This window comes from Zophobas morio, unplaced genomic scaffold (assembly GCF_036711695.1).
Source record: "Zophobas morio isolate AGI-343-1 ecotype UQ-CSIRO unplaced genomic scaffold, CSIRO_AGI_Zmor_V1 ptg000259l, whole genome shotgun sequence".
Lineage (NCBI taxonomy): Eukaryota > Metazoa > Arthropoda > Insecta > Coleoptera > Tenebrionidae > Zophobas > Zophobas morio.
The window spans coordinates 354,166-369,134 of record NW_026972363.1 but is presented as its reverse complement, the minus strand read 5'-3'; the positions used below and the strand labels follow the sequence as shown (position 1 = coordinate 369,134).

At 31.5% G+C, this 14,969-nt stretch overlaps 1 protein-coding gene across 1 annotated transcript; it reads left to right on the top strand.

The window, feature by feature from the left end:
- Nucleotides 1-11,729: 11,729 nt before the first annotated feature.
- Nucleotides 11,730-14,436, top strand: LOC135119386 (uncharacterized). The gene is made up of 8 exons (XM_064043796.1): nucleotides 11,730-11,842; nucleotides 11,919-12,074; nucleotides 12,126-12,302; nucleotides 12,369-12,584; nucleotides 12,689-12,767; nucleotides 12,825-13,002; nucleotides 13,262-13,358; nucleotides 14,345-14,436. The coding sequence occupies exons 1-8, from the start codon at nucleotides 11,779-11,781 to the stop codon at nucleotides 14,434-14,436; spliced, it is 1,059 nt and encodes a 352-aa protein (XP_063899866.1). The 5' UTR covers nucleotides 11,730-11,778.
- Nucleotides 14,437-14,969: the final 533 nt, after the last annotated feature.

The window sequence follows — 14,969 nt, the reverse complement described above, 5'->3', positions numbered from 1 at the left end:
AAATTTTAAAGTTATAATATAACCAAATCTAAAAAATTATTATAGTTTTGTTAATAACAAAAACTTAAAATTTAGATTTCAATAATTGTTACGTAGTAAAAGTTTTTTTTATAAACATATTATATGTCGCTATAGTTTTTATAAATTAATTAAAATTGTATGAGGAATGATTTTAACAAAAATTAACTTTCTATTGAATAAGGTTACAGTAATAAATAAATAGAACCATAAAAAGAAGTAGAATTTAATATAAATTTTATATATCTATGAATAAATTGTTAATATTTTTTCAAAACCGTAAGAAAATATATTAAATATATAGTAAGCAAAATTTATTTTAAAATAGGGAAATAAAAAATTTAAAATTAATTATTCAATTTCAATTATATTATATATTAAAATAAAAAATACGAGTAAGATAAAATTCATAGAGAATCCAAAACAATAAAGATCCCTCATTTTGATAATCTTCTTGATTTGTATAATTTATCACAAAGAGGGTGGCGTAAATACCCGTTTTCATAATATAACTAAAGAGTAAAAGTCTCCGAAAAAGTAAAATCAAATTTAAAGTCATTGAAGACTGCTTAAAATCAAGTCCCTATAATTATAAATTAATTTAACTAGAATAATTAAAAAAAAAGGTTTAAGTAAATGTGAAAAAGAAACCGAATAATTGGGTGATTCAAAATAATTGTTTTCTAAAAGTTAATTTTTAGGATTTAAATTAAAGTAAAGTGAAGTAATTAACTTTATATAAATATTATAAAAAGCAATATGATCAAATATTTTTATTATATATTAAATTATAATTCGATCTACGGATTATGTTAAAACCGGCCATAATTTAGTCTCCCTTAATCGTAAGTCCAGAAATTCTGCCTTTTTTAATTTTTTTAAACGTTTAATTTCTAAAGAAGCTGCGGTACGGCAAGGGGAACAAAAAGGATAGAGATTTTCTAATTTCTTAAGGAACTCGCTATATTCCTGATGAACATGCTAATATTAAGTAAAAATCGGGAATTAGCTATATACTAGCTGCAAGGCTATAATGAACATAATTTAAAATATTGGCTTTATAATAATATTATACAAAAGTAAAAAAAATTAAAAAGTAAACACCATTTTTGTCAAGCTGTAGGCCAAAAAGCAGCATTGACTAATAAAATTACCTTAGTTTTCGGAACAAATTCCTTTTGATGATTTATAATAATTTGCCAGGTGCCCCGACACGTAGGGCATAGTATTTGCTGAACCATGCAAAATCTTTAGATCAAAGTGATTAACTTAATTTAAACTTACCGTAAAAAATAAAAAAGAATTTAACTACTTGTAAATCCTAATACGTATAATAATAAAGTAGAATGCAATCTCACCGCCTAATTCAAAGCTACCAAAACTTTTTTTATGAGAATTAAAATTTAGCTTAATAGATAGTATTAGTGTAGATCATTATATAGATTAAGTAATAAGTTTTTTATAATATCCTATAATTTACTTAACAAAAAAGAAAGTTTGCTTCCTAATTATAATTTGTAACAATACTACTATTAATTCTCCATTAGTAAACGTGTGGGGTTCCCCCCACTCTCTCTGTACCAAGTAGTTTGTCCCATTTGCCAAGTACTGGCCCCCGACAAGATAGGCCGTTCCGCCAAACTGCGGCGCCTACCTTAAAAACTGTAATGATTAATTAAAATAGATTTACTAAGGCAAACTTCACAAAAATAATCAAGTCAACTTCTTAAGGCTATTAGTGGAACTGATAGATGGTTTCCTTCTGCTGTGCTTGGCTAATGTTATGTTTGAAAATCTTCTATTTATTTAAAGGTAGTTCACTGCTTTTAAATTTTATCTACCTTTTAAAAACAGATGTAAAAATGTTGATTTATGAATACTGTGAACTACTCAATAGTGATCAAATTTTTATTTTGTGTGAATAGTCCAAAAAAACTATTTTAGGATTAGCTTCGCCGAAGTTCATACTTTAAAAAAAACAAAATTTTGGGGCACGTGGTAACGCTTTCCTAATTAAAAGAAGCCAGTACGCAAGCTTTTCAAAATCTTGTTTAAGAGCAACATAACTGTTCAATGGCCTCTCTTGCTTACTTTTTTTTTGCGCGATGGCAACCTGAGGGGCTAAAAACATTTGAGCAGCTATTTTTTAGGTAGCCAGCTTTAGTAACAGTGACTATTAGACTTACACTATCGTTCTTTCAAGTACGCTCCTTGGTCTCCTTATAAAACACGCTACCCTTTAAAAGCATTAGTTAACGTTTTAAACATTCCTCTATGCTTGAGAGTAACGCTAATTGCTAATGAACATGGCGACTTGGACTTTATAAGATCATAGGCATAGTACATTTTTTTCTGGCGTTATCATCATTTTCGCGTGCTTTCAGTAATGATCCCTAAGCAAGTTTCCGGCGAGCATCTCTCCAGGGGCGTTGAAGCATTGCACTTGTTCGAAAAGGATAGGATTTTTAAAAATTCATAGCGCTGCTAGAGCTAGCCTTCACCGAGAGCTTCTTGGAGTAGTTCTGAGGGCACCAATCCGTCACGGTAGTAGTGGTAGACGTTCATCTTAGGAAGGTGCCTCTTGGTGATGGTGTCTAGCAATATCCTTTTTATACCTTCGTAGACAGTGATTAATGACGCAATCATGTTCAAGATTAATCACGTGGTCACCGCAAGGAAAAATGAGCAAAAGGATTTACTCGCGTAGATAATTTTTTAGTTTTTTTTTGTCCAACAGTGGTTAGATTATAACCACATTAAAAAAGCGGGAGTCCACCTCAAGTGAGCAGGGAATTTTCTTTTAGGGTACTGTCCTAACAGAGGAGCTCCTTCTTTTAACAATTTGCTTTAAGTTAATCATGCATAGTCCTCGTGGTTACACTATAGCGCCTATAACAAAAAAAGCTAAAGATGGGTTTGAGAGATCTAACACCTTCTTTATAAGCTAGTGGTTTGGGACTTCTTGTCAAGGTTACACCCTTCTAAAAAATTATTGATAAAATTCTATTCTTCGTATGGCCACAAATTAAAATCTATAATGCCATAAATAGCAATTAAAATCTGCAAATGGAAACAAGTGTTATTACTTAAATGGTGACTCGCTTTTTAGCTGCCAATGCTTCCGTTATGTTACACACAATTTGACAGAAAAGGAAACTCTGTCTGGAAATCTAAAAATAACCTAACTTTTATTCCCCATACTTTTAATGTAAAAACTTACTATTTATAAAATATTATACACTTTAATCTTCCGATAATAGACGCTTTTAGTGCCATAGATTAAAACAACACCTGTACTTGGTCAACCTCTAGATGACTGACCTGTTTTTAGCTATAGTCCTCTGTACTTAAATACTTACCTTGTTAGCCCTCTAGGCTAAAACAACTTCACCCCTAATAAGATAATAAACTTATCGGCTCTGTTGACAGAGGTACCAGCACACAAGAAAAAATTTTAAGTAACCCAAGTAATCGACCTTGTTTATTTTAAAAAAAAAAAAATCGGAACTACAGTGTGTGGTCCTATAATCTACTACAATTGACCATTTTCAAAGCTGTAAAAGGATCTTACTTCTAAACGGAGTATTACATATTTCGCGGATTTATAACTAAATTAATTTTTCAGATTGTTTAGGATTAGGGTTCGTGGAAGCCCCAGGCAGTAGTTTTTTTTTGTGGGGGGAGGTCAGTTGGTTTAGAGTAGGCCCAAGAAGTTAATACTAAAAGGATTACCTATTACAGTACTTTATGATTTGTTTATTAACCTATATTAGAAAACTTTATAGTCTGTAATAGACCACTGTATTTTTATCATTATGCTACTTCTATAATCTTTGAGATACGAACCTGTGGACACGATTAAAGGATAGTTTTTACAAAAACTCAGGATTTTAGCTATTATGATATAATTCTTCCCTTATGTATCTTAACTCGATAGAGCGTTACTGTTAATTAATGCTTACTATGTAGGTGTTACGACTCTAATTTCGTATAACATGTAAAAACATGTAAACTAAAACAACGAGAAAGTTAAGACACTTTTAAGTCCAAAGCTATGAAAAGCGAGAAATGTAGTTTAAGCGAGGTTTTTATTGAACTAGGACTCAAAAACTAACAAAGATAGCAGCAGAAAAGAGCAGATGCTTTGTATTAAAGCAAATAACATAATCGAACTCTTTCCAGGTAGCTGTTTTTAGTGCTTGAAGCGTCTATGTATATAATAATATACAATTATGGGATTGCGACTGTCTCAACTAGTACACATCGGCCAGACAATATTAGAGCTCGACAGGGAGAGCTAGGTAGATATAATACCGCCTAAATGTGAAGTATAAATATTTATTTAAATATAAAGCGTGTAAAATTTTCCTTTTTTCTCTTTTTTCCTTAGCGCTTTGCGTTTTTTTCTTGCTTAGTGTTCCCTAGGGAAGTGCACCTTCAATTTCAAACAGACATCGATGACAGTTGATCATTTAGGTAATAATTATATTCCAGATATATTAGAAATAAAAAATATAATTACAATATTAACTATAAGAAAGCGGATAATTTAAAATTAGTTTAATAAATTAGCAGGTTAAAGGACTTATAAATAATTATCCTATTAAAGCATTATAAATATTTTTAACAATTATATCCATAACCCTTAAAAAAGAACAGGTACACAGTTATATAACAATTATGGTTAAATTAAATAATGCAGATATTATCATTTGTATCAGATCTGCTAACTCGATACCATTACCCTTCTCTCCTAAACGATATAAAAAATCAAATTGCAAGAAAGTAAACATAATTCACATTTGACCACGCGGTGTTTAGAAAAATAACTAAACAGCCCTCATTGCTTTCTCTTACTCTCTTTTAGCTGTGTGGCTCTTTTGTCCGCTATTAACGCCGAGCTCTAGCTGTTCGCAATGGGATTTTTTTAAAACCCAAAAACTTTAAACATTAGATGTACCGGTTTAAGCCATAACTAAGGCAGCTGGACCTCTAGGCGAATTCCGTTTTCTTGCTAGTAAAGTTTATTGTAAAACACATTATCAACCTGTTATTAATAGCTACAAACGGATGACTCACGCACTGGAGCATTTAACTCATATATATATCTTACTAAGGCATCGAAAGTGGATTACATATTTTAGACGTTTTTATTATTATTAAGTGAGAAGATCTAATTAATAAAATTGTGATATAATTTTCAAATTATTTTTAAAAATAACTTTTAATAAAGACACTAAGCCTTCACTGAATATTGTACTTTTATAAAATATTAATTTATTTTGACTTATTGTTTATTTTAATTATCATAACAATAAATATACCATCCTAATAATTTGTTTACAATTATTATTTTGATTCTCCTTCAAAATTATTTGATTTATTTAAATTACTTAAAAATTTTTTTCCTTTTATTTAATATTTTATACACATTTTTATACTTAAATGCCCAAAAACGTTTAAATCAGTCACTTAAGTTAACTTTTAAGAATTCTTCAATTGTGGACACGTTTTAATTTACTTTTTAGTTCTACGGCTGACTGATAAATAACTAATCTTACTCAATTAAATAGGTTGGGGCAATTAATTTTTTACTAAGTAAGGATTAGCTTTTGAAGATGGGATAGATAACTTTCGTATTGAAAAGAAGTCGACTAAAAAAATTTAATATTTCCTGTTACGATACCGTCAATACAGTTAAAATAAATATACCCTTAATGGCAATTCTTAGCATCATATTATGTACAAACTTTAAGAGTTTGAGATATATATAAGCAATGTTACAAGAGATTAAACTATTTAGCCGAATTCAAAAATAGTATAAAAAACTGACCTATTATTCCTACGTAAAAAGAAATAACTCATCTGCACAAGACTGAAAAATTAATACACTTACATAAGGAATTTTATTATAGGCATACGTAAACAGTGTTACACTAGCATCCTGAGGGCCCTATATACAAGTGTGCCTTAATTATTTATTACAAGCTGAAACAAAAATAAAGTTATTTTCGACCCCCTCCTTCCTCCCCACATAACTTAGAAATAACTACTAAAGAAAACAAAAACTTGTAGAGTAAGAAAAAGAATTTTAAAAATTCAAAAAGGTAACACAAGAAAGTTTTTTAATAAACCCCTAGTATCTGCAGTCCTTTTAATCTAAGAAAAACCATACTGATACTTCTCTATTCACCAAATGGAGTCATAAAGTAGAAAAATTCAAAATTTTCTGAAACTGTAACCTCTACAAACATAGAGCAACCATAAATACAAGAAAACTAAGACAACTTTAACAAAAAAATCATACTATACTAAAAGTTAAAATTTTTTTAACAAATCGTATTCAATAGCTGTTAAAACTTCAAACAGTTATACTACCAAATGAGGCTTTAAAATGATTGCAAAGCAAAAAACCAAGTTTATAAGGCAAAATAAAACCAGTCAAATAAAAAATTTAAACAAAAATACGTGTGCTGTCTTTACTTGTTAAAAAGTTTTCAGATGCTAAATATAAAATTTTTATACTTTGTTTAAAAATATATAAACAGTAGTACAATCGAATGTTTTTCCTTACAGTAAAACTGAATACCTAAAAGTTTCTCTTTTAGCTGCAATTATTGTAGCCACTCTAATATTATTTATTGAACCTTTCTTCTGATTAAAGCTAAATATAACATTAAAAACACGGCTAAATGCGAGAATGTTGCAATGAAATTAATTTCATATATTTGTAATATGAAGTTCAAGCGTCTGCAACCAAAAAAAAAAACTTCCTGAATTATAATTTCCTTGTTTAATTTCATATTTAAATAAAATTTTATTATTTAGTAAGTAAAAAAAATTAAAGTTTCAATCAAGAAAACCTAAACTACTCAAGTGAAAATTAACCAAACAATGTAAAAAATATGAGGCGAAAAAACTTAAAAACAATATTATAAAAAAAGTAGTGGAAATCAGTAAAACGGTACTGTCAACATATTAAAATAAATTCTATTATGAAGTACCTGCTTTACATCATTTTTCAATTAAGAGCTATAAAAGCAAAAAATTTATTATAAACTATCGTTTTCACTCTCATTGTTAACAAAATCAAGCTCTCGGAATCTTCAAATCTCTCATAAGAGAAATCAGATAAGATTAAGTGTATCCTTCTATATATTAACGATAAAGAAGAGATATGCTAAAAGAGAACAAGAAAATAAAAATATAGATATCAATAGTACGCAAACAATGAACTAAAAATAGAGAGGTTATTGTAAATAAATTTAAAATAAAAAATATTGCAAGAGCAAAGGGAACAAAAGAGCGGCACATGTATCTCACAATAGTAATATTTAGTTTAATAAGGATCCGAATACTAATAATTTGATTCAATTACGTAAGTTGACGAACACACGAGCGTTAAGGTTGGTCATTACAGTTTAGATCCAGCCCAAAGAACTTTTAAGGTCAGGTTGCATTACATTTCTCATGAGGCGGTAGAGCACGATCACTCACCCTGTTTGCCGGAGAGACTACGCCCTTTTATTGGCGCGATAAAAGAGCTCAGTAGTATCAATGTGTTATTCTCGCAACAATTTAAAAGTAAGAAAGCCACGCCAAATATAACAATACTACTTTAAGGCAAACCCTGCCTACTCAAAGCGAGAGAAATATCTGTACCATTCATTCCATTGTAAAAGGTAAGCTTCATGACTTAGCTCGTTGTTGAACCCTTCAAGCAAACACATGAAATATGTATTGATATTATGGGGATTGTGTTATAATAATCATTTATCATAACGTCTTGTAACCTAGATAGACCAATAAAATATATAAGTAAAAGCTCATTGCCATTAAAGCCTCTATAAAAAAGCAAAAGAAAATAAATTAGTTTCTCAGTTTATAAATTTAACTAAAAACTTCAGCAATAAATGAAAAAATCTGGGTTCATTTTCTCAATTCATTTCACTATTAGGCTCGCCTCGTAGAATAGACGTACCTATCACTGAAAAATAATAATTCGTTGACAGATATAGACCACAATTAAAGGTAAACGACCCTTACAAAGTTTTCGTTAGACTTGAGGTTGATGCTTTGTTAGTGCAAGAATAAACTTCCCAGAATCAAAAAAGTTCTTGGTTTATAAAAATCTAGAGGGTAATAGGTGAAATATTGGCTTTCGAAAACTAAACTTTCCTAGGAGCAACTCCAGGAAGTGTTTTAGATTAAGGCCCCAGAAAAGGTGCAAAGTTCAGACCCTTGGACCGCTGAGCAATTTGGTTCTAGTAATTTGTATAGGGGCCCTGCAAAACTTGTACGCCATAGTACTTGGGCAATTTTAAAAGGCCTTAAATTTATCTGCAAAGGTTTCCAACTTTGGCATGAACGGCAGGAGTTAATGTGTTAGGATGGAGCTTACATTCATATCTCGTGCACCTAATTTTCACTTACCCTGGGGTCAACTCTTAGATTAAAGGTTCGCACCTGGTGGAGAACCTGGTTCTTGTTATATTCTTTGTAGTGAAGTGCGTCTTACCTCCCTTAAGATGATCTTGATTCTGGTTTTAACCTTCTTTTTTACTAAGTTTCTTTCGCAGTTTTCTTGTTTCATAAATTATTCCGATATAATAACTTGCGCCTAATAGTCTATTTTACATTTTATTATACTTTTAATTCCCGTCTGTTATTTTATCGCGCTTTATTATCTTCATAGAACCCTTACGATTTTTAAGTCGTATCATAATGAAGCTTGAACAAATATATTTTGTTACTAGCAACACTTATTGTGCCTCCATAGTTTTATTTAATTTTTACAGAAGCATGCAAAGCAACTTAATAACTTTATTACCCCTGCAAAGCGTTGCAGCTATTGGGGTTCCCTCCACTTTGCCAGTCAAGTCGTTAAAGAGCAGACTTGACGCCCCTACTAAACAGCTTTTTAGTTGTTCTCTGCGGAAAACTTAACTGCAAGCGCCAAGCAGAGTAGGCGCGCCAGAAACAAACGGCAGTAGCTTTTAAACTTACACTGGCGAACGCGGCCTACGCCTTTTGGGCCACTATATTTATCGCACAGGGACATAATCCATCCAGCATGTATAATACCGTAACTTTAAAATTGGATTATCTTTTATTGACACTTGAGACTCTTAATAAACTGTTATTGGACCACTTGCCAGTTCAACTTGAGATGAGGATGGCAAAAAAAAAGTGGATGTTCCACTTAAATCTTTACGGACTATGGCTCTCTCATCACGATCGTCACTACTAACAACATCCGCCCTGAGGGGATGTCTTAGGATTACCGTATCTCTAAGAGAATTCATGAAGTCTAATATCGCCTTAACGACCTGCCTTATTAACTGAAGACAAATTAGGTCTTATTTGGCTGCATTCGTACATAAGGAAAGAGCTATTAACATAACCGCCTATGAACCATATATCGGAGGCGACGTTGTTAGCGACTATTTTTAACAGTGTATTTTTTTATACAAGATGCGCGAGTATTTACCACTATGCCCCGCCCTACCTCCCTATGGATATCTCACGCTTAAAAACTACATATAAAACGGCGCTGCTCGGTGTGTGCGAAGGTATCGTTATAGTCAAGCCATTTATAAGGTCCTATGAAGTAAAAAGCGCAAAAATGTGTGATCGCAGTAATAAATTATAGAGAGTAACTGATGTTAGATAAAAGGACCCACCGTTAAGCAAGGTAGCAAAGAACGTAGAACTAGATCATAGAAACAAAGGAACTAAACCAGGGAACTAAGGGTACTAAGGTCGTAGAAAAAGAATTAAGAAGATCGCAGAACAATAATCCAGAACAACAAAAAATACTTTTAATCCTGGAGGAAGTTTAATTTATACCCTTCAGGAAGAGTAACAAAAGCTGTATACGTAAATTATTGACTGAAATTGCGAGTTGTCACCGTAGCTCAGTGGTTAGAGATTTGTTGCGCAATCTCTAGGTGGCGGTTTTATTCCTGTCGGTGCCAACTTGCATCTTTGTCTGGTGGTTAACGTGTACAACTTAAAAAAAATTCTAATAAAAAAGAGATGATTATTTGAATGCTCATTACAACTAAATAAGGTTAATATTTTATTGTAGGAATTTGACGGTGTCAACTATACTAGTACCCTCGAACTAAAATTTTTTAAGTAAAAGGATTAATTTAAAAAGGTATTAGAGAGCGCTAAATGATGTTGTTGCCATAATATGTACTGTTTAAGTCTTCCATCAAAACAGACATACAGGAGTTTTGGTCAAAGCTCTCTCTAAACAAAGCTCCGCCCCAGAGAGGGGCCACCGGGATGATGTTAAGGCAACTGCCGTTGCTGGTGATAACTCATTGTTTCTGTCTCGTATTTTCCAATAAATATATAAAGAACTTGCTAAAGCAAGCTGCCCAAAATTTTATATTTTTAACCTTCAGGTCTTGACCCCTCAGTCGTCAGTTTCAGATACCTCAGTCTATCAGTAATTATAATGTAGGAAAATCGAGTGGAAAACCAAAGACTGGAGGGGAAGAGCCGAGAACTTTATATTTGATTCATTACGTGATATAACAGATTAAAGACTAAAAGACATAACCATTTAACCGTATATCACACGTACAAGTGATTTAAAATAAGTGTTTTTTTTTCATTTTGCTGCTTTTTTTAAAAAGGTTTTTTTTATGTTTTTTTATAATATATATTTTCTAATTATTTAGATCAAATGAGTTGTTTTGTGGAGTTCGTAGTCTATTTTAGTACTGGCGTCCAAGTTGGCCTTCGCCAATGATACATAAGCCAAGATTTTATATAATATCAGTTTGTTTAATAGATACTTCTTATGCATAAAAGAAATAAAGAGCTCTGGTAATACCCTTCGCCTTCAACATAAAGTAGATAGTGTGGGATTGCCAATTTAGTTTAATTAATATTCCGAATTTAACATAATTTTTACTCTCCAGGGGACCACCTCTTTTTATTAATTTAGCGCTTCTTGTCGTAATAATGACGCGAAGAGTGATAAAAAGTAGGTAATATCAAAAATTAAAAGAAAGCAAAAATGGTTCATGGATACACAGGAGACAGCCCCTCGCCACGTTATGAATTCTAGATGTAATTAAGGCTATTTATTTATCATAAAAGATATCTAAACCCATCCACTCGGATATAAACCAGTATGTTCACGTTGCGTACGAAGATGGCGTCATTTTGTGTTGTATGAAGAAGTGTAAAGTTGTTACTTATACTTTAGCCGTTAAAAGAAGAACTTTGCCCTTTGTAGCGTTAACTTGTGAATTTTAAAACAGATGTAAGCACTTTTTTTATTGCTAAAAGTGTTAAGTGACGGCCTAGTTGAAAAAACATGTAAGCACACAGTTGCATCTAATTTGCTTAGTAGGTAAAAAATAGATGAGCTAAATATGGTTAGACGGTCCATCAAATAAAATTTTAAAATAACCATAATTTTCACTGTTATAACTCGCTATCGACCACAGTATTAACTATCTGTAAAGCTTTGTTGTTTGATTGGATTATAAAAATGCTGTTTTTATAATTTACCATTAATCTAGAATTTTATAAATGTTGATTCGTTCTTAAAAAATTCTTATTTTCATGAGATTTAGAGAATGTCATTACTCTAGATTTGGGTCTGCTTCTTTTTTTTTAATATTGGTAGTATTTTTATTTTTAAAAATTAATCCGAATTAAGTTATATAACATTTTTACCTTTACGGTATTTCTAATTAGTAAAGACAATTATAGTTATAAAAAGCGCTAACAATTATGATTAGTGATAAAGAAGTTGTTAACCATTGCACAGCTGACGATTTATGGGTCATTATCAACGGTATTAAATTAATAGAATATATTCTTACAACTATATAAAAAGAGATGCTAGTTGTATGTAACAAGAATTGTATTAGGAAAGGCCTACGATGTTACTGAATTTTCCCAGGATCACCCTGGCGGACCCGATCTGCTTCTTATGCATGCAGGTAAAGATATTACCGAAGTTATGAAAGATGGAGGTCATAAGCATTCTGAAGCCGCTTACAACTTATTAAACAAATATTATATAGGTTTAATATATTTACACTTTTTTAAAATATTTTTTAAAAAAGTTTTAACAGGTTATGTTAACAGAAATGCTGAGAAAGAATGCGAGTGTAATTCAGATTTGGTTTCAAAAAGAAGTTTTAGTGAGTTTTTAGATTTGAGTAAACCACTTTGGCAGCAAATGTGGAACTGCACTTTTCGCAAAGAGTACTACTTGAAACAAGTTCATATCGCTAGGCATACTAAAGATGGTTCCCCTTTTTATTATTCTACTAGTATATTAATAATATTTTTATACATGCATATGATGATTTAAGGTTCGCCTGCTACAATATTTGGCAATATTTTGGAACCGCTAACAAAAACTCCGTGGTATATAATACCTACAATTTGGTTACCAGTTGTGAGTTTCACGCTGTACGCCTGCACTTACAAATACAGTATAGTCAATTCGTTCATCTTATTTTTCTTTGGCGTATTTCACTGGACTATTCTAGAGTACTTTATTCACCGTTTCTTATTTCACATTGAAGGTTGCTGGCAATTGTATATATTATATATTTAATAAACTTTTGTACCTTATTCATTTAAACTTGAAATAAAATTTAGATTTTACATAAATGGCTTAATAAAACAGCTTTGTTGCCTGATAATTCCGTGTCTCTATCTTTGCACTTTCTGATTCATGGAATTCACCATTTCTTGCCGATGGACAAGTCACTTTAGTTTTTTTCACGTTGGAGTTGCTATTATTATATTTTTAAATTAATCAGAAAGCGTTTGGTGATGCCCCCTGTATTGTTTATCTCTCTTGCGCTTCCAATATGGCTATTCTATAGAACATTTTTAAACTTTGAACTTTGTTGTGGCGTGGGAAGTGGCACCATTTTTGCTTACGTTATTTACGATATGATGCATTTTTACTTGCACCACGGAGCACCTTTTAATAAGGTAAAAGTATATTTACTATTAATGGGATAGTAATTAAGTCGGGTTATAAAGCTTTTTTGATTAAATTTTTTTAATTAAGGTAGAAAATTTTAGAAATTTAGCTAAAAAAGTTCGAGTTATTTTCGAGGAACGGTTATTTTTAACTTCTTTCCTGTGTTTATCATTGTTTACTTTAATAATGCTTTGTCTTATTTTATATATAAAATGATATTTAAGTTGTTTGTAATAAAGTTAATACATTATTAACCATTTTTTACAGTTTTTGCGAGAGAGGAAGACTTATCATTTAAATCACCACTATAAAAATTATAATAAAGGATTCGGAATTACTAATCCTTTCTGGGATTATGTGTTTGGTACTGAATTAATATTTAAGTCCTAAATAAAATGTAATTTTTGATTATTATTTTTATATAAATTGTGTAGTGTATTAGTAGCTTTTAAGTTTAAGTTGATTATATAAAGAGGTCGATTTTACATATATAAAGTAACTTATGTTGATCTTACAGACTTGAAAACTTCAAAAACTAGTAAGGTATAAACAAAAGGAGAGTAATATATTATATAATATTACAAAGAATTATAATATAAAGTTAAACAAAATTAAGAGCTGTAATTTATGACTGCTCTCGAGCCGCCTGAGTATCAATTGCTCACCACCAGAAACACTGACAACAAGAGCAACAAAAAAAAAAAACGCGACGCTCACCGCATTCCATAAAAAAGTTTGACTAAGATGGTGCCTACAGATGGTCAGTCCTCAACTACATGTGACATAAAAAATTTATGACTGTTGCTTTTTAAAAAAAAACTGTATGATTCACCCAAATAATTTATTATGTAAAAAGTATAAGATGAATATTGAACATTTTTTAAAAAGGAGGGGAAGTTCTCAGCTTTGCAACGTAAATAATCTGGCGTCACGAGCTAGACTGCAGGGAGTGTTTTTTTTATTGCAATATTGAAGTAGATTTTTAAAATGAAAATGTTTACAACTATACGCAAAGGAATTTAAATTAGATAATTATATAACGCAAAAAAAAACTAAATTTTTCGTGCGCGTTATATATAATAAGTAACACTATATTTATAGTTAAACTGCTAATAAATATACTTATTCTACGAATCATAAAATAACAAATTTTTTGTTAGGTGTAGAGCTTACAGAATGTTAAATACCAGATTTACTAACATTAACTATTACTCAAACTTCGGCCCAAACTTTTGTACTAAGGTCATTAAAATGTTATTGTTATTTTGTATCTCGCTTTATGTATACTAGGTAATAAACAATTTAATTTAACTTAAGTTGCTATGTAGTTTATTTATTTGTTAATGGCAGTTCCTGGTGCTCGATCGAGTTATAAACTTCGAACACTCGAGCTTTCAACCTGGAGTGACCGCAGATATATTACGGATAGCATTCAGGGGTAGCTTTATCTTTTTACATTACATTAACAAAAAAAAAAACTAGCTCTCAAGAGCGTCACGTGGGTGGCAATAATGTGCCCCGTCCCAAGACTCGTAAACAAGTTCGCTCACCAGCAGGCGAGTAGTGTGCCTGTGGAGCCTTTGATAAGGCCCACGGTGTGGCGTTGGAATACAATATGTAAAGGGTTTAGCTGAAGGTTCGGTGAGAAGCTTCATTTCACTCAAACCACGGCGCTTTTGTCAGAACACACAGCAATATGTTCTGTCGCACATGAAGTGCCGAAGCTCGCTGTGGCGTCGTAGGTCCAAGCGACAGTTGCTTATGTCATTGCTGGCTGGGTATAAAACAAATACAGTTGCCGTTTGTTACGCAGAGAAACGTTACTCTTACCGCTAAGTAAAAGATAAAGCTCCTTGTTTTCTGTCTTTTCCTTCGCCACTACATAGTCCACATAAGACCTCCAAGAAAATTTTATTGTTGATAATGATCCCCAAGTATTTTGCTTGAGAACACCGTGGCATCTTCACGCCTTTTA